Source organism: Sinohyriopsis cumingii, chromosome 14 (genome assembly GCF_028554795.1).
Source record: "Sinohyriopsis cumingii isolate HCF-2022 chromosome 14, ASM2855479v2, whole genome shotgun sequence".
NCBI lineage: Eukaryota > Metazoa > Mollusca > Bivalvia > Unionida > Unionidae > Sinohyriopsis > Sinohyriopsis cumingii.
The window spans coordinates 6,343,553-6,365,407 of record NC_142974.1 but is presented as its reverse complement, the minus strand read 5'-3'; the positions used below and the strand labels follow the sequence as shown (position 1 = coordinate 6,365,407).

Genomic DNA, 21,855 nt, shown 5'->3' with positions numbered 1-21,855 from the left:
CAAAGATCCTATAGCCATAGCATAATGCACCTGCAGATCAGGGTCTATCTTGTTTGTTCTACTGATTACACCTAACAAATTGCACAAAGATCTGATGGCTCATTAAACCACTGCAGATCTGGGTCTGTGCAGTTTGCAGTTGGACTTGACCTGTAGGCGAGTATATACAGTAGCTTCATTTCCTCTGTATGTATGTATACAGTATATGTACATGTATAGAGTATATGTATATGTATACAGTATATGTACATGTAAGAGTATATGTATATGTATACAGTATATGTACATGTATAGAGCATATGTATATGTATACAGTATATGTACATGTAGAGTATATGTATATGTATACAGTATATGTACATGTAGAGTATATGTATATGTATACAGTATATGTACATGTATAGAGTATATGTACATGTAGAGTATATGTATATGTATACAGTATATGTACATGTATAGAGTATATGTATATGTATACAGTATATGCCCTGAATGTGCAGTTAAAAACAAACCAACTATCATCCAAAATCTTGATTTTTGCCTCATATTTGTAAACCAATGTCTCAAATTACAAAAGTAAATTTTTGGCAACTAATAACCCTATCTATACAATGTCATTTTCTGCCACATAAGAAATCCATTTCAATTGTACAGAACATTCCATATCCTGGAACATTGATTTACCATGGCCAGTCTTCATAAGCCTGCGGCTGGTGATCCACTTTATTCCACATCACTGATTTTAGACTGATGACCCTTGGCTAGTAAAGATGCACATGGGCTTGTCATAGTTTAATGTGCAGATAAAGAACCCTGCCTTTTTCATATTAGGCTCGCTTGAAAAGTATTTGACTTAAGATATTAAAGGTACCAACTTTGTACTGTCACTGCTCTTTCATAAAAATACTGATGTTTTCTTGCAATTTAAAGAATGATGATTTATTTTAGTTCTGAAAGCAAATTTAGGAAATTGAATTTCTTTGCTAAGTATATGTATATACAACAGCAAATCTTCATCTCTGAACATAAATTGCAGCTCTAATTGTAAGGAAATATTGAATGCCAGCAATGCAATGCTAATTTTGTTCATCACTAAATTTATACTGGTAGCTGGAATTTTTTGCGACTTGAAAGCAAAGAAACTTAATTTTGTAATTATTTTTCAAACAGCAAAAGCTATAATCCATAATAGTATAGATTCATTTGCATAATCATTAACATGATTAATCACTTGAAGGGGGAGGGGGAATGGGTATTTTTGTTGTTGTCATGCTCCCAAAATCAGCTTGCCCAAAAATACTAAAATTTGTATATAAAAAATTACATTCCAAATATTATATTACTTGAAGGAAAAAAAAGTTTGGTTGGAAAGAAAATTCATTGGCACCACCACTCCTAAGAAGATTAAATTGTCATTCTCTAAATCCTTTCCTGTGAATAAGAATTTTATTGCCTTTGGGGAAAATTACATTTATGATAGTATCTGAACTAGGGGTTTGAAAAAACAGTCCGACTGAATCCATTGACTGATATTATATGATATTTATAAAATAATAATAATAATAATAATAATAATAATAATAATAATAATAAGAATAATAATAATGTATAGTGCCTAATCTTTAGAAGCTCTAAGTATTATTACAGAAAACAAACACCATGAAATTAGAAAAAATAAAAAAATATGCTGTAAATATTTAAGATAGGGAACATTATTAGGTTTTTAAGTTTGTTCTTGCAGTCGAAATAAGTGAGTTTTAAGAGCACTCTTAAATGGGGTCACTGTCTTTTTCTTTAAGTTCAGTGGGCAATTCATTCCACGTTGCTGGGCCCTGGTATGCAAAAGAACGTTGTCCATATGACTTCATTTTTGTAGTAGAATAATGAATATATATTGTCAGAAGAGGAGCTTAAGTATCTTGCTGGTGTGTACACATAGGTGAGGTCAGATAGGTATGTTGGACTGGAGTCCTTCAGTGAAACGTAACACAGAGAACAAATTTTGTGTTTGATTCTGGATCAAATGGATAGCCAGTGTAGGGTACAGAGCAGCGGGGAGGTGTGCTCTGATCGTGGTACTCTAAGTATGAAACGAGCAGCTGTGTTTTGAACTTTTTGAAGTTTCTGGAGCAGATATTGAGATGAACCAGACAAAATTGAGTTACAATAGTCCAGTCTTGAAAGTACTAATGAACATACAAGTGTTTTAGTGGCATCAGCTGAAAGATATTTGCGAATGGAGCTGCTGCATCTCAGCTCAAGATATGCAGCCTTGCATATGTTCATGACATGTTGGTGCAGCGTGAGAGTACTGTCCAGAGTGATACCTAGGATTCATACCAACTGTGTGAATTTAATGCTGGTATTACTGATATTTATTGTTTGAGGTAAAGGATGTGAATGAGAAATCTTTGTGTTGTGATCAGAATGGCCTCAGTTTTATCATCATTCATCTGCAGCTTGTCACATGTCATCCATGATTTCACATCAGAAATGCACCTCTCTACACCTTGGATGGTAGCTTCAACTTCATTTGGGTGGCTAGATTTGTATATTTGGGTGTCATCAGAGTACAACTGGTGAGACACTGGATGATGATCTATGACACTTGAGAGTGACTGAGTCCATAAAATGAAGAGAACAGGTCCAACAACAGACCCCTGTGGAACATCACAACATACATTAACTGGGCTGGAGTGTATTCCATTTGCAGATACAATTTGGAATGCCAAAATACATGCTGGAGACAGTGAAGTAATATATCATGGTCTGTTGTGTCAAATGCTGCAGACAAATCAAGGAGGGTGAGGACTGTAATCTTTCCGCTATCCAACGCAGAGAGAATGTCATTAACTACTTTTAGAAGAGTAGTTACAGTACTGTGGCAAGGGCTATATGCTGATTGTACATTGCTAAAAAGACTATTTGAATTCAGATGAGATACAAGTCAGGATAGAACTACCTTTCCTAAGATTTTTGACAAGAAATTAGGAGATTAGAAACTGGGCAGTAGTTCTTTAAATCATTATGGTCGAGTGTTGGTTTCTTCAGCAGAGGCTTTACAATGGTGGTTTTGAAAAATGATTGGAATTCCCCAGATGAGAGATGTATTAAAAACATCAGTTAGTGAAGGCAATACTGGATCTAAGCACTCAAGCAGCAGTGATGTTGGAATTAGATCAAGTTCACATGACTTTGGTGCATTCTTTATCACGAATGTCGGATATTTTAATTTACTGGTTTGCAGCAAGCATAAAATCCAATAAAATTAACTAACTGCATCACGCATGTAGATTTACAGCCCCTAAACAGGGAAAGGAAGGCAAGTGTTATGTAAGTGTTATGTAAACTCAGGCAATGCTTATACACATAAGTAACAACTGGTACTGTATATACTCACCTACAGGCAATGCTTAAACACATAAGTAACAACTGGTACTGTATATACTCACCTACAAGTCAGGTCCAAATGCAAACAAAAAAGACCCTGATCTGGGTTTATGATGTTTGTTGTACTGATTAGTCCTGACAAACAGCTAAGACCCAGATCTGCCAGCATATTATGCAATGACAATTCTAGCTCTTTGGATCTGACTTACAGGTGAGTACATAAGTATATGTTTTCAAAATGCAGTAGTGTATACAAAGAAATCAAGACAGTATTATCTAGCAGAAAAAATATATCATTTGATTTCTCCAGGAATATATAGCTCCATAATTTAGTTTTTTATTGAACATATTCCAAGACACAGATCCATTAAAAATAAATCAATTCTGTCATATTTGGCAATATTCTTCAATTGTATTGATTCTAAGCCTGACTCCAATTACTGACCAGGCAACCACTGGTGATAAACATGTGGCAAATGTTGACTGAAGAATAAAAGAGTAATGGAAAACTAGCAAAATGGTGCCAACTAAATTAAAAGATCAATAATCATAAATTAATATCAGCCAAATCTTGTCCTCCTCAAAATCTAGTAACAATACAAGACGATGATGATGATAATGATGATCCCATTAAATATATTGTCAACACTGTTGCACAAATACCAAGTTTAGTTTTGTTTTGTTTTCTGGGGCTTAAAACTCATTTTCAGCACATGATAGGCTATGAGTGGCAACCAGTATATTTGGTGGTGGAAGAACCCAGGAAGAACCAACAACACATGGGAAGCTACTGGAAAGCTTTCTCACATACCCATGCTGGTTGAGCTTTGACTCAAATCCATGTGGATAGAGGTGAGATGACAGTAACTCAAATCCATGTGGATAGAGGTGAGATGACAGTGACTCAGATCTATGTGGATTGAGGTGAGGTTGCATGATCTATACAGGCAAGAGCCCTAGATCACTTGGGCACTTCAGGACCCACACAGATGTTAGTAGTGTGGTTGTAAACTGTCTGAATCTAATCCACCGCTCACCTATCAACTGCCCCCTCCCCAATTAAAAATAAGGGAGATATTTTCTAAATATAGGGGAGAATGAACAAGGTCGGGCTTGCAATAAAAAAAGGGTCAATCCTGCAATTACACTTCTTAGAATCTGTCCAGGACTCGAACTGTAACTCTCCCATGCAAACTTTAAGTCAACTGTGTGAAATGCAAGTTGAGATCATTTCAAGGTCTTGAAACTTTCTGTGTTGCTTTTTTGGTGACACACTATACATCAAAGTAAATCATCCATACACTGTACATCAAATCATCCAGTCATACACTATACATCAAATCATCCAGTCATACACTATACATCAAATCATCCAGTCATACACTATACATCAAATCATCTAGTCATACACTATACATCAAATCATCCAGTCATACACTATACATCAAATCATCCAGTCATACACTATACATTAAATCATCCAAATACTACACATCAAATCATCCCGTCATACACTATACATCAAAATCATCTAGTCATACACTATACATCAAATCATCCAGTCATACAATATAAATCAAATCATCTAGTCATACACTATACATTAAATCATCCAGTCATACACTATACATTAAATCATTCAGTCATACACAATACATTAAATCATTCAGTCATACACAATACATTAAATCATTCAGTCATACACAATACATTAAATCATTCAGTCATACACTACACATTAAATCATTCAGTCATACACAATACATTAAATCATTCAGTCATACACTATACATTAAATCATCCAGTCATACACAATACATCAAATCATCATCCAGTGATACACTATGCTCTAAATCATCCATACACTTTACATTAACTCATTCATACAATATAAATCAAATCATCCAGTCATACACTACACATTAAATCATCCAGTCATACACCATACATTAAATCATCCATACACTACACATTAAATCATTCAGTCATACACAATACATTAAATCATTCAGTCATACACTATACATTAAATCATTAAGTCATACACTATACATCAAATCATCCAGTCATACACTATACATCAAATCATCATCCAGTGATACACTATGCTCTAAATCATCCAGTCATACACTTTACATTAACTCATTCATACAATATAAATCAAATCATCCCATCATACACAATACATTAACTCCTTCATACACTATAAATCAAATCATCCAGTCATACACTACACATTAAATCATTCAGTCATACACTATACATTAAATCATCCAGTCATACACTACACATTAAATCATTCAGTCATACACTATACAACAAATCATTCAGTCATACACTATACATCAAATCATCCAGTCATCCACTATACATTAAATCATTCAGTCATACACAATACATTAAATCATTCAGTCATACACAATACATTAAATCATTCAGTCATACACTATACATTAAATCATTCAGTCATACACTATACATCAAATCATCCAGTCATCCACTATACATTAAATCATCCAGTCATACACTTACAATACAGTCAATTTACATGAACAGAATATACCCTACATTGACATTCTTATGTTAAAATACCCTTGCCATACATATTGGCATTAGACAGTGGACAAATGCACAACCATTATCTTTCAAGAGGATGCTTTCACACACAACAATTTTATTCACAATTTTTTTTAATTCAAATTCATCTTTATATGACTAAAAATCTATTATTATTGACATGTGTGATATTGATTACTTCAATGCATAATGATTTTCATAACGATATTCATTATTCCATACAATGGTAAAGTAATATTTCAGATTTAACTTGATCGTTACTAATTTGCTTTTATGAAAATTCAGCAGTTTTGATTAATAACCGTGGTTAGAAATAATTCCATTCTTGGATGGCGCTTCTGGAAAACTATTAATTTGCAGAATCCATTTGAGCACAAGTAAACTGGTAGATACAAAGAGTATTTTAAATGTTCTGAATATTTTGCTAAAACTGTTTTCTCGTTGACACTGTCAATAAATTAAACGCTGAGGCAAATAATGTTCTTTAAAATGATATGCAGCTTCACATACAGCATGTCGGATACTTGCAAGTATACGCAAGATGTTATGACTGTTCTTAAGCTTAGGTAATAGAAAAAAGAAAAAAAAATCATTGCAACAGCTTTTGTAAACGTCAACAAATAACTTAATTTCCCTCAAATAAAAAGTAAAAATTTAAAAGGGACAAACAGTTTTGTTAATTAGATCCCCAAAAGTCCTAAACATTTTATCACAAGTCCAAAAGTATTGTTCCAGACGAATTCCAGTGTTTTTACAGATAAATTATAATCTTGAATGTGCTGATGAGCCTTGAATGTGCAAACAGGCTTAATCTATCACAAATGATATAATCCAGATAATCCTTGAATGAGTTTACAATAATTCCAAATTAGTGATTTAGTCTTAAAAGTCATTAAGCAATTCGTAATTAAATAAATCCTCTCATTTTATAACCGAACCCTACTAAAAGACTGATTCCAATAGACAGGAAGGGTCTATATTAAAGAAGTAATGAATAATTCTGATGTAAACAACTTTATATACATCCTTGCTTGATCTATGCTGCAATAACAATTTCTAACAATACTGTCCTCTTAATGGTTGTTATTGTTGTAGGGTTTAACGGCATTTTTCAGCACATGTTAGGCTATACATGGCGGCCAATATTAATGGTAGAGGAAGAACCCAGGAAAGAACCACCAACCCACGAGAAGCTACTGGCAAGCTTTCTCACATACCCACATTGGCTGAATCCGAGACTCGAACCCACGCAGACAGATGTAAGATGACAATGATTCATAATGGAGAGGGCTTCAGACCACTCAGCGCCCCTCCTCTTAATAGATAATTATTCCAAAAACATGGCCAGGTCTGTTCACTTAAATTCTAGCAATTCAACCTGACAAAGATCAGGCAGACCATAAATTTCTCAGTGAAAAACCAATGTCCTGAACTCAAATCCAAATAAACATGTTTACAAAAATTATCTTAAAATTTAGCCTAAACTCATGGAGAAAAATTAGCTATGTAATATGTTGTTTACAAAATGACTCTTGCAACCTATAATCGGGGCAGAAATATAAACAAGCATAAACATACCAATATACATAACAAAAACTGTTAGGGAAGAAAAATTCTGTTACTGAACAAAAGCATGTTTTAACTCCAAACCTTCTTAGGATACTTACCATCAACTTGGGTAATGGTTGGAATTCTTTGTCAAATACTAAAATTTTGTGGTGGTTTCATCATTTTAAAGATGGTCATGAATCAATGGAAGATTGCCAGAGGAGATAAATTATAGATTTACTATTTTGATCCACATATGTGAAAATGAGCATCAACCACAAACTGGTCTACACAGACAAATTGTCATGAGAAATTTATAGGCCTAATTTTCTTACGCAAAAGGAATGATCATCAGGTACCTGTACCTGACTCTGCAGAAGGTGTAGCCAAAAGTTATGGAATAATACTAAACCACCTGTCAGCACATTGGTACCCAGGGAACCATGGAGTCACTGACCAGGCACCAGCACATAAATCCGCTATTGTGACAGATTTCATAAAGAAGCAAATCATCCATGCAGTCCTGAATTAGCCTCGAGTGAATTTCATCTGAAGCCTAACCATCAAAGATTCATTGAGGGACTGATAATTTTAAAGTGATGATATGGCTGAAAGTAGTCCTACCTGTAAGACCTGACGCTGATATTTATGTTGTGGGCGTACAAAATCAAAATGTGCTATGTCTTACATGTAGGACTAGGTTGAAAGTAGAGCTTTCCAGTTTATGAGAACATCACCAAAAGTTGAATTCATACAAAATGTCATTTAATAACTGAATAATAAAACCAAGAAAATGTGCAGAGTTGCAAGAAGAGCATTCTGTGGGGATGCACTGTTCTCTAAAAGACAACTTTGTCATACAGATCATACTAATATTCAGAAGTATATTTAAGCTGATTTCCACTTGATCCGTTTCATTTGGTTAAGCTGCAGCAGAGGAATTTTGCTGTGTTTCAAAAACTTTGAGAGAAAAAAGTATTTATCATTTTGGGGTTTGGAATCACATACTGTAATCAATCGCTTATGAGTCCTACTGCAAACTACACAGACCAATATCTGCCATCACATAATGTGCAAGCAAATATAGGTATGTGTAATTTGTTAGGAGTAATCAGTAGAATAAACAACACAGACCATGACGAGGATGAAGTCTTGGACCTTGTATCAGATGATATTAGGTAATGATATTTATATTTTTTAAATGCTGACTTAACTTAAGGTTTGTACACATTCAATTTCCCTTTGATCGTGTACCCAGGTAACCGATCATGATTAGGATCGACGGTTACAACTATAAGAGTAGCAGGAACTTAATGCCAATGATAACTTATAATTGCATTTTATAGTTCATTGTTCAAATTAACGTGTCGTTAGTTTAAGGCGACATCTTTTCTTATGCTTGTTGGGGGTTAGAAATAGGGACGAAGTAGACTCGACTCCATCACGTTGATGAAGTTGATTACTCAAAACAGACGTTTCTTGACACGTAACATTTTTAATTTTATGTCAATCAAGGAAACCTACCGATTTATGATGCACGCTGGGACAAATATTATTCTTACAGCTTATTCAAGTACTGAAATCATCTTTCAAGATCAGCAGAATTATACATAAAAGAATCACACTTACCTTATTCAGTGTACAAACTCAGAGAACTGTTTATTTCACGCATAACGTCATCAGATAGCGATCAATGTATGGAATATTTTGATTGGTCAATCTTGAATAATTCACTGCAGGCCTACAATATGTCAGCGCCCATGAAACGACTAAACAAGATTTAGTTTTCTTGCCTGCTTTTCAATAGATGTATGTGTTGCAAAAGTATTTAAATGTTTAAATGAATGTGCTTACTTATGTATTTACGATTATTTTTTGTATAATTTAAAAGACATCCTAATTTATACTTTTTCCATTCTATTACAGTACCGACAGTCATCTAAATCATTACCTAGTCCTACAACAAGCATGTAGGACTAGGTAATGATTTAGATGACTGTCGGTACTGTAATAGAATGGAAAAATGTAAGACATAGCACATGTTGATTTTGTTTAGGTGCTCACAACAAAAATATCAGTGTATGGTCTTATATGTAGGACTAAATCATTACCCGAATCATTACTGTGAAATGTAGACCCAAAATTAGACAATACCATATGCTTAAATATTCCAAAAAATATTTAGGCCTACAGTTATTAAATTAAATAAAATTATTGAAATATACGAAAATAGACTCCAAATAATTATTTGCCCAACGAAATTTTCAGGAAAAAAGACTTTGCAATAACAATCTTTGGAAGGCAACAATCTTTTCAGCAAAATAATAGCTCAAACATTCCTCACATAAAACTAAGTGGCTGCTTCAGTGTATGGGCTATTTTAACATGATTCCAAATGTATTTGAGACGTTAAAGAAAGCATACTAAGAAATTTAAATATAGCTTCCTTTGTAAATTATAGTGAGTTAAAATGTTGTTGTTTTGTGGTTTAGCACCAATGGCATGTTGGTCAGCATAACTGGTGTATGAAGAACCTGAGAAAACCCTGGTAAGTACCACCAACTCACACAAAGTGACTGGCAAGCATTCTCTCACACCCAAATTGGCCAAACATGAGACTCGAACCCACACCGACAGTTGAGATGGCAGTGATCGGTAAGGCAATTGCACTTTAGACCACAGCTTCCTTGAACCCCAGGTTAATATGAATTAACTATTAACAAAATGCTAGCAGATGTTTCTGATTTTTTAAATTAACAATGTTTTTTTCTCACCCACATGGTTTCAGCTACTCAAAGTACAAAAATGCACAACATAGTATAATTGGGTGTAGCTGGGTGAAATAGTATAATTGGGTGTAGATGGGTGAATAGTTATACTCCTGAAAACCAGATGAATGTCCACCCTAACAGGTGGACCAACTCATTGCTTTTTGTCACTTTTTAAATTAGTTGACATGACTGACCATAGTGACCAGTCATATGGAAATATAAAAAGAAAAAGACCCTCAGATGCTCGGAGACTATATGATTCTGTAGGGCAGATTGATACAACAATATACACCATAATTTTAACCAAACTCTGAGTCAAAAACAAAACCTTCCTTATCATAGCTGTGTGCTCTACCACCTGTGATATCTGTGCCATTGCCACCAACCACTTATAGCCAAAAATGGGGACTAATCATGATTAGTAATATTACTGGTGATTTTAATTTTTACCTGGTAATTATAATAATCTGCAATTGATTATTGCTAATTTAAATTATCTGTAATTGGTTACTGCTAGTACATCAAAATTTCAAGTGTTTTTATTGTTGTTTTGGATTTGATGCCATTTTTCAACACATAATAGGCTATACATGGTGGCTAGTATATATAAGAACCAGTGACCCACTGGAAGCTACTGGCAAACATTCTCACATACCCACACATTAGGTAAGATGAGACTTGCACCACGTGGACAGAGATATAAGTGATCTGTGAAGGCGAGCACTTTAGACCATTTGGCCAAAAAATTTAATTTTCACAGCATAACTGGTCATCATTTTTTAATACAAGTAACCAAACTTTAATCAGTCAAACATTAGTTACTTGTACTACCTGATTACATTCTCATGAGAACATACTTGGAGCCTTAAATAGTCCTTTTAATTATTTCAACACTGCATGATAAACAAGCATGCAGAAACGTTTGGAGGGTTTGAGCATTGTTGTGTCCAGAAATGTTGATTCCTTATGCTTTGATATTGCTATCCATGCATCTTACTAGCTGTTATTAAAAGATTGTGATGACTTGTAGATATTGCTTTTTATAAAAAAAAATATATGCATTAGTGTATTTGCTATATTTAACAGTAAATACTCTGCTCAAAAGTGACTAAATATAATTATAAGAAAAAGATATAAACGATTTTGTAATTTAAGTACATTTAAAGGTATTTGACTCTTTGTCTGGTTTCTGTGATAATAGATCCCTAGCTGTCAATTCAGCATGATCCCACTCAGCTCATATAGTTTTGTGGAGAAAAAATTAGCATGCCCATCTTCCACAGTCATATAGACAAAAATAAAGCATGACCTAGATCCTGCTCAGCTCGCAAGACATCAGAATAAAAGTAGCATGACCTGGATCCCACTCAGGTCCCACCATCATATTGGGAAAAATTAGTATGACCTAGATTACACTAAGCTCCCACAGTCATATGGGAAAATATTAGCATGACCTATTTTTCGAGCTACACTCAAGGACCACACATACACTGGCAAGGCACAGGTTACTGCTATATGTACATTTTATGTACATCCTCAGATCTCACTCAAGTATTATGCACACTCAATTAACACTGAATTTAAAACACCTTGATGAGTGTGGTATTTATAGCTGTACAAATTTGTAACAGTCTGCTGCACTAGCAGTGGGAGAAAGATGGCTGGACAACAGCTGAAATGCTGGGTACTTCTTAAAAATAAATAATTTCTCTTCTATGGAGCAGAGTTAATACTACCCCTACCTATCCCCCCTCCCCCCGGCTTTTCAGGAATTTATGTCCATCAACCATGAGCATGGCAACTTCACTGTGAACATCAAACTTTTGTTGAATATGGCATGCCTTTAAGTGTGAGCCACAAAAAGTCACAGGGATGCTCAGCTGATTCAGGATTTGAACCCTGTACCAATTTAAAAACTGACAAATAGTTTTCCACTTGTACCATCCCAATTGATTCTTGAAACATTTTTCTGGTTTATTCTGTGATCGTCATCCCCATGTCAATATCAACCATTATGGCTTTGACCTTTCAGCAGCTTCAAACTCTTACTTTGTGTCTCCTCTTCTCTTTATATATTGTGTCTGGATAAACATAAACCAGGAATGATTAGTACATTAATTGGACAACACGTGGAAGAGGTTCCCAATAATTAATCTGAAATATAGGATATATATATTGCAGTTGCAATAATTATTCATTTAATTTGATTCAATTTTAAATTTATTTGACTATTACTAGCATAACAAGTCTGTAATAAGTCATATATTGTTTCAATAATTGGATGGGAAGCACATTTCAGAAAAGTCTTGACAGTTGGAGGCATGTAGGTAGAGCTTGTAGATTTATCAGTTGTTTGCCACTATATTGATTATAAGGCCCACAATCAAACCCAGTGAACATAGATTTTGAGGCTCAGAATAAAGCCTGGGCTTTTGTATTGATTATAAGGCCCATAATAAAGCCTGGGCTACTGTATTGATTCTAAGGCCCAGAATCAAGCCCAGGCTACTTTAATATTGATTATAAAGCCTAGAATCAAGCCAAGACTACTATATTGATTTTAAGGCCCAGAATAAAACCCAGCTTACCATATTGATTCTAAGGCCCAGAATGAAACCTGGGCTACTGTATTGATTCTAAGTCCCAGAATCAAACCTAGACTGATGTATTTCTTATAAGGCCCAGAATGAAACTCAGGCTACTATAATATTGATTATAAAGCCAAGAATCAAGCCTAGGCTATTATATTAATTTTAAGGCTGTGAATCAAACCCAAGCTAATATATTTATTCCAAGGTCCAGAACCAAACCCAGACTGTTATACTGATTCTATGGCCTAGAATCAAACCTGGGCTACTATATTGATTCTAAAGTCCAGAATGAAACCCAGGTTAATATGTTGACTCTATGGCTAATAATAATAATAATGATAATAATAATAATAGTTGTTTTTCTTTTATAGAAGAAGCTCATTTGATCAACTGACCAATCTTCCATGAGGCCTTATACTATAACATTTGTACAAATATATATATATATGTATATATATATATATATATATATATATATATATATATATATATATATATATATATATATATATATATATATATATATATAATGCAAAATTTTTACAAGATGAGGCATCTTTAGACAACAAATGCTGTTAAAAACTTGACAGTTGATCTACTGCTGCAATAAAATATGTACATGGCTTCAAGGATGAGTACATACAGGATTCATAAAACTAGTAGTAGCAAACATGAGTAAAATGTTATAGGTGAGTACATGATAACATTGTTGTAAAAAGAAGTAATACTGAATTATACAAAATTTTACAAATGATTTTTTCTGTAGATGTTGACTATGAAACATTTTAAAAGCTTGGCACAAGTCACCTGACTTTATATAAGGTGGTATGGAATTCCATAGTTTGGCTCCATAAAAAGCAAAACTTGTCTCATAAAACTCTGAATTTGGTTTAAGTAAATATAACTTGTTGTTTGAGATCGATTTTTGTTCATTCATATGTACATTTTTAACAAATTTAAAATTACATTTAAGGTAATCAGGAGCCAAACCATGTAAGGATTTATAGACTAGTAAACCCTTCTGAAATTGAGTTCTGCTGAAATGGAAGCCACTTTAGGGTTTTCAAAAGATTTTTTGACATTGTATCCAAATCAGCATCAAGGATAGCTCTAACTGCTCATTTTTGAAACTTCAATAATCTTTTCTGATTTTCTATACCATTATTACCCCAGATAGAACAACAATGTTCTAGGTCTGGCATGGTATATGCATTGTAAAATATCTTTCTCTGTTCTTGAGGGAGGTAAGATTGTCATCTGTTCAAAAGATAAAGCAGTGGATTAACTTTTTTAATGACTTTACCAGCTTTTATTTTTCAAGACAAAATAAAGTCTATTATGCTGCCAAGTAGTTTCTCATTTCCAGGCTGTTGTATATCCATTCCTTGTATCATTACTTTGAAATAACTTTTCTCAACTTTTACTCTTGCTTGATCATGGATTTTGATTTGGCTGCATTTATCTTCATACCATTTTGTTCATCAAACCTAGGCTATTTATTCTAAGGCCCAAATCAAACCCAGACTATTATACTAATTATAAGGCCCAAATCAAACCCAGACTATTATACTAATTATAAGGCCCAAATCAAACCCAAACTATTATACTAATTATAAGGCCCAAATCAAACCCAAACTATTATACTAATTATAAGGCCCAAAATCAAACCCAGGATACTATACTGATAATAAGGCCCAGAAACAAACATAGACTTCAGTATTGATTCTAAGGCAAATCAAGCCCAGGCTAATATGTTCATTCTAAGGCCCAGAATCAAACCCAGGCTAGCTGATAAAAAACCAGGAATCATCCAAAAAGCATGTGCCATGTACTGATCATGAGCAAAAGCTTGGATAACTCGGACTGAGAACCTACCTGATATTAGGTACATCATAGATTTAAGTTCCAGTCCAGTTCTGCACATTTCTCCCCAGTGACATCATCATCATTTCCATCATTAAACTCAAAATTGACTTGTTTCTTATATTTTCTTTGGGAAAGATAAAGAAGTGCATTTAATCCTGTTTAAGAAACAATTATATAAAAAGAAATAACTGAAACATATTCATTTTCAAACTTTTATCTTTCAGCAGTAATAGAAAGATATGGCATCCAGTTTGGTGCAGTATATTGTGGTGAGAAGAGACTTGGTCCAGGTTTTAAAATGGCCCACAGGTGCCCTGATAGCCCAGGCAGCACATGCTTGTACTGCCGTGATGCACTTGTTCTACTCTGACCAGAATACCCAAGAGTACCTCAGAGATCTTGACCGCATGCACAAAGTTGTTTTAGAGGTATCATAGATGTTTAATAAAAGATCCTTTTCATTGACATAACAGCATCTTAATGGTGCATGCAAGCCGCTAGTTGTTGTTATTGTTGTTGTGGGGTTTAATGCCATTTTTCAGCACGCGATAGGCTATACATGGCGGCCAGTATTAATGGTGGAGGAAGAACCCGGGAAAATGCCGGAAAGAACCCCGCTAGTTGTTAATAATGATCACTCGATAATACATATCACATAAAAGATCCTGAGCATGACGTTGCAAGGTGTGATAAATTGTGCAGACAGAAATAGCAGAATCAGATTGAATTTCAAAAAGAAATCACACTTTAAATATGTGCAAATAAAGAAAAAACTAAAACAAAGATTAATTTTTTAATTATAGAAAGTAAACAGATTAATAATACTATAGGTAAAATAATGTTATTTTTTACATAACTCGCCTACTTGCATAAATAAAAGAGACAGTTTCTTAAAATGTACCATACAATGTTTTCTCCAGCTTTCGAAGCTTTCAGGATCCGGGGTGTCACATTTATGAGTCCCTTTTCACTTTCAGGAGGCACTGCCTATCATTTCATTATTTACTGTATTAATAATTATTTGTTTAACAAAGGCAGCTCAGTTAGAATACATCTAGTTTCCCTTTAGGCCCCAAGTATGAGTATGACTTACTGCATACAGAACCATACCTATAAATATTTCTGTAACATCCTTTCAGATACATTAATTTCATACTGGTATATCTTTTCATGCTTAATTACTGTGAAATGTTCTCAGATTTTAATAAAGATAAGAATGTTTTCAGATAAGAATTGCAATAGCTTTGTGCTCACACATAACTGTGTCTTGGTTTGTTTATTTTCCTTCATTTTAGTCATTTTTGTGTTAACCGATATGGGTAATTCTGTATACTTGAATTGCGGAGATGTAACTCCAAATATATGCTGATGCAAGACATACATTGTTATCATCACTCTTTACAGTTCCATCATTTTCAACAGATATCGGAGAATACATAGTAATTACAATTATCTTGGATCATCAGTTATCAACTCTATATACCCTATCATCCCAAACAAGGCCATTATTCTTCGATTCCTTATAATTTACATACTTAGATGTCTGTCAGAACTCAAGGTCATCTTGACCAATCAGAACCTTGCCACATGATCTAAATGTTAAAAATCAAGCCTCTTAATGACTTAGATGGCTTCCCTATTAATTGACACTTATGGCACATGCTTGCAAATGGTATGGGCAGTTGTTTGCTTTGCATCTTTTACAATGCATTGCCAATGTAAACTTGAACATTTTGTAATTTAATTGTGTGAAAAGGTGAAAGGGTGCAGCCTGGATAAAATACTGAATCAGATTTGCTTGGTTCTTTTTACTGACCTTTGTGACATCATACTCAAGGTATCTTGCCCAATTTTTACAGCCTCGTATGGCTACAAAATCAAATAAATTGACCTTCTAGGCATTGGCTGGTAAATATTGAAGTATCTAAAGAAAAAGTAATATATATATATATATATATATATACATGTGTGTGTATATATATATATATATATATATATATATATATATATATATATATATATACTTAATTTTAGGTTTTTAGGTCAAAACATGGAAATAAAAAACAAATTTATGTATTGTCACTTTTTAGAGGAAAAATATCAAATATCTTAATGTTGGATAGATGGTTTAACAACAGTTTAAACAGATTTTTGGCAATGTCATGTAGAAAAAATGGGAGCTTGGTACCTTTCCCAAGGACGCAATGACTCGTTTGACCAGGGCTAATATGGGTGGGTATCAGGTATGCATTCCCTACATCATATATCCAACATGTTATCAACTAAATTGCTGCACATTTACAAGTAGTCCATATTTCAAATATCGGTTGTGGAGTGGAAAGATCAAAGGAAATTAGGACTATTTTACAAGAGGAAAATCATATGAATTGATAATTCTACTACAGTATTTGCTCTACACTCAGTCCATCCACCTTTGTTAATTGGAAAATCTTTCATAACTGGAGAATTGTAAAGAATTATTGCTTTAAGTAATGAGCCAATTGGAAAGATCACAATAAATCCAATCAATTACCAAAGCTCAAAGCTACAGTATGTTACCTATCAATAAGTCTAATTTGTTGAATGTTGTGAGTTTGTGATTGCGCAAGCAAATGTTTTCAGTATAATACTACCCTTTAGACCTCTTTGATTTCTAGTCTTCATATATGATCTACCCTTCATTACATCCTTTTTGTTGATGATTCTACCCTTCATTACAAATGTATCAAATGCTGACCTTTTTGTTGATGATTCTACCCTTCATTACAAATGTATCAAATGCTGACCTTTTTGTTGATGATTCTACCCTTCATTACAAATGTATCAAATGCTGACCTTTTTGTTGATGTTTCTACCCTTCATTACAAATGTATCAAATGCTGACCTTTTTGTTGATGATTCTACCCTTCATTACAAGTGTATCAGATGTTGACTTTCTTGTTGATGATTCTACCCTTCATTACAAATGTATCAAATGCTGACCTTTTTGTTGATGTTTCTACCCTTCATTACAAATGTATCAAATGCTGACCTTTTTGTTGATGATTCTACCCTTCATTACAAATGTATCAAATGCTGACCTTTTTGTTGAAGATTCTACCCTTCATTACAAATGTATCAAATGCTGACCTTTTTGTTGGGGATGATTATACACTTCATTCATTTGCATCCTCCATTAAACCTCTGTCTGCGTGTGTTCGAGTCCAAGGCTCGGCTAGCGTGGGTACGTGGGAAAGCCTGCCAGTAGCTTCTCGTGTGTCGGTGGTTCTTCCCTGGGTTTTCCAGGGTTCTTCCTCCACCAGTTATACTGGCCGCCATGTATAGCCTATCTTGTGCTGAAAAATGGCGTTAAACCCTAGAACAACAACAACAACAAAAATCCTCCATTAATATTGTGCAGTTAAACTCATGCAGTGACTTAAAATTGCTGTTATTAAAATGGTATGCATAGAAACAGAAATAAATCAGTGCATACTGATAACAATGACAGGAACAATTACCATCTTTACTCACTTATAAGACAAGTCAAACTTGGATCCAGGAGGATGTGGGTTCATGCCCTGACCGAGTCATACCAAAGACGTATAAAAATGGTTTTATCAGCTGCCTCGCATGGCAATCAGCATTAGGAGGTTAGTGTTAGGACTGGTCAGCCTGGTATCAGGATAATGCGACTGGGTGGGACATGATGGTACATGTCTGTGGCATGTTGCCCCAATGCTCGACATCACTATAAACTGCCCCACTGCAACATGTAACATACACATTTGGGATATTCTTTTACTCATTTGGGATCATTCTTACTCATTTGAGATCATTCCATTTCTTGTTAGTAGTTGTTGTTGTTGTGGGGTTTAATGCCATTTTGCAGCACGATAGGCTATACATGGCGGCCAGTATTAATGGTGGAGGAAGAACCCGGAAAACCCCGGAAAGAACCACCGACCCACGAGAAGCTACTGGCAAGCTTTCTCACATACCCACATTGGCTGAATCTTAGACTCGAACCGCCGCAGACAGAGGTGAGATGGCAGTGATCCGTAACGAAGAGCGCTTTAGACCACTCAGCATCTCGGGGCCCCCATTTCTTGTTAGAAATGCATTTGTCAGTTTGTAGGCAAAATTCTTTGTTGCAACCATCTAAGATTTTGGACATTTTGAAGTTCTGAATGGGAACAAGAAAAATTTCTACCAGTCATCTTTTAAATTGCCCAATTAAAAATTCCATTTCCTTCTTGAAGTTGGTATTTCATTGCTTCCAATCAGTTTTTCATATACATCTGTACAACTTTTTTATTTTAAAAAAAAAATGGTATATACAACGATACTTATGAAAGTCTGTTGCAGATTCAAATTGTAATTGATGCAAAGTTTAGTTTTATTAGACTTTATAGCTACAAATTATACCGTGGAGATCTACAAAATTAATGTTCACAGAAAATCTATTTTGAAACTTTCAAAACTTATCCAGAAACCATTTTGAATGGTAAATTATTCACTAATCTAATGCCTTTCTGAAACATTTTTTTTACAATATATGCTTTTTCCATCTATTGTAATATAAGGATTGAATGAAATGTGTTTTGGAAAAATGTTCAGCTGTGACCATTTGAAATGATCTAGTTAGATGCATGTATTTATAAATATGCTTCAATGATTAAGATCCATTTTCAATGAGTTAAGAAATTCTGTTCCAAATGAAAGGAAACTTGTAAATGAGTGATTCTTAGAACAATTCCTTACTCAGAACATAATTATGTTCTGACTACGGGAAAATTATAATAATCATGAATTATTCACGCCAAGGAAGCAACCTTTTCAGTTGTAAATGAGTGTACATACCAAATTCAAAAGGGTGTGTTCAGTTTGTCTGGTATTGACAGTAAAAGATGACTCATTTTAGAAAAGCTAAACTCTATCCCTGTTATCCTTTCAGATGAAGTTAGAAACCTTTTCTTCTACTGAATTAGCAGGTTCTTAATTTTGCAAATTTTAGATGAACCATTAACAGTTGTACTTTCTTCTAAGTTTGTTGAAAACTTTATACTGGACAAACTCAGCACAACCATGGTTAAGTTTATATTCTGGATAGCATTTCTTATTGTTACATCTTCGACTTCATATCCAAGCTTTCTTTTTTTTAAAGACCAGAAAATTTGGAAAAGATGTGAAATAGAAATAAAAATTTATCTGAACCATCCAACATAACTTGTGTATTATCGGCATACTTAGGAACATAGATTACCTGTGTTAATTCCCCTAATTTTATCATTTTTCTCTTATCATATTATCTAAAATCTCTGCACACAGGATTAAAATATACGGGGAGAGATGTTCCCCATCTACATACTAATTTGATACCCAACCAAGTCGAGACTTGACAATGAATAATTACACAAGATTTAATGTTTCGATAAAGAAGTTTTATCATTCAGTTTGCTATATACTACCAAGATTTATTTACTTTAGTTATAACCCCTTCATTCAGATTGGAAGATAATTCACCAAGTTTGTACCAAAAGGTAATGGCTAAAATCTAATATCATTCCAAAATAATTTATACAATTCAGATCCTGGGCCTTCTCAATGGGCCTTTTTTTTTAAAAAAATCTATGCAGCATCTGTAATATGGTATGTGACCATTTTTACTGTAAATCGTTTCATCTAGAGATGTCTGGGTAATTAAGTTGTTGTTGTTGTGGGGTTTAACCCATGAGAAGCTACTGGTGGGTCGGTGGTTCTCTCCAGGGTTTTCCCGGGTTGTTCCTCCACCATTAATACTGGCCGTCATGTATAACCTATCTTGTGCTGAAAAATGGTGTTAAACCCCATAACAAGAACAACATCCTTTGCTTTGAAGTTAAGACATGCTCATTCGACCTTTGACCTTGTAAAGTTTAACAGCAATGCTTTGAATGTGGGTTCAGTATGCAGGTCCAAGCCTTTTTCTCTGTATAAAAAGTAGATGAAGCAGATCAAGAAAATGCAAACCAGCGCATAATTATTTGTATGACTTTGAATTTCGTATTTCATGACTAAATAAAATTATAAGTTTAGAAAATAGTTCACTACTCCAATGCTTCAGTCATCTGGAAATTTTGATGACAGTACATGTACTTATTATTTTATTCTCTCAATTTCAAGTATATGTATAATTTTTTGTCATCTTTTCACAGGCGAAAGATGAAGAGAGTCTTAGAAGATTATCAGAGAATTTAACACAAGAGGGGATAGACCACAAACTGTGGATAGAGCAACCAGAAAACATCCCAACCTGTGTGGCAACAAAGCCATATAAAAAAGAGGACATTCAGAAATACTTCAAAGAATTCAAATTATTCAGATAATGTTAACACGTGTAGTTAATTAAATTATAGATAATATTTGTCTTCTTGTCAATATATTCAGTCTATATTGAAGTCCTGTCTAAAGCCTAAGTCCTGTATAGCTCTATAAAGCTACTTCTATTTTGTGAAATCAATCTCTCCCACATACAAACACAAATAGTCAAACATATGCACACCATCATGCAGCAGGAGTTATTCAGTTAGTAAGCAAAACTACTAGTTTTGATACATACATACATACACACACACACACATACATACATACATACATACATACATACATACATACATAATATTCAAGAGGAGTGGTGACAAGTTTCTCAGATAACCACCATCGCACCTTGCTGGCCCTCAGACGATCACCACTTTTATACACAATGAGCAACATACTGCTGTACTCTTTTGGTGAAAGCCCATGTCAGTACAGCCATCCCTTCAGAAATAGCCAGATAATGATTTTTAGGACAGCTGTCATGGCATCTGTTTTGAAGGTTGAATCAGCATAATTTTAATACATGAGCAACTAATAATTAAAAAAAGATGAGGTTTATTTTGTTTTATTTTAATGTTAGTATGGCAATCCAATGAGAAGCAGCTGTGAATGATTTCAATTTGGAATAATTTATACTGATAACCATCTACTAAAAATAAGCATGGTTTTTAGTGAAAACAACAAGACAATGTGGAGTAGCAGCAACAAGATTTTCACAATGACAGCCATGCTGAATGTATAACAGTTAAAACGACTGCCTGTTAGCTCTTTTG

The 21,855-nt window shown here is 34.1% G+C and overlaps 2 protein-coding genes across 8 annotated transcripts in view; one reads left to right on the top strand and one right to left on the bottom strand.

The window, feature by feature from the left end:
* Positions 1-9,201, bottom strand: part of LOC149783145 (dyslexia-associated protein KIAA0319-like protein) — a 146,871-nt gene extending 137,670 nt beyond the window's left edge. Inside the window, exon 1 of one of the 3 annotated variants that reach the window (XM_089931372.1) lies at positions 9,145-9,201. The gene's annotated coding sequence lies outside the window, so the exon portion shown is untranslated. The remainder of the gene's footprint in view (positions 1-9,144) is intronic. The other 2 variants (XM_089931370.1, XM_089931371.1) reach the window with 2 other exon arrangements.
* A 24-nt stretch (positions 9,202-9,225) lies between these two features.
* On the top strand, positions 9,226-21,126 carry LOC149783144 (putative peptidyl-tRNA hydrolase PTRHD1). 5 transcript variants are annotated; one of them, XM_089931376.1, is made up of 4 exons: positions 9,249-9,324; positions 13,425-13,566; positions 14,971-15,171; positions 20,920-21,126. In XM_089931376.1, exons 3-4 carry the CDS (start codon positions 14,983-14,985, stop codon positions 21,088-21,090), a joined length of 360 nt encoding a protein of 119 aa, XP_089787502.1. In that variant the 5' UTR covers positions 9,249-9,324; positions 13,425-13,566; positions 14,971-14,982; the 3' UTR covers positions 21,091-21,126. The 5 variants fall into 5 exon arrangements, with proteins under 5 accessions (XP_089787499.1, XP_089787501.1, XP_089787502.1 ...); XM_089931374.1 differs by having other exon boundaries at positions 14,968-15,171; XM_089931377.1 differs by lacking the exon at positions 13,425-13,566 and adding an exon at positions 10,008-10,063 and having other exon boundaries at positions 9,266-9,324; positions 14,968-15,171.
* Positions 21,127-21,855: the final 729 nt, after the last annotated feature.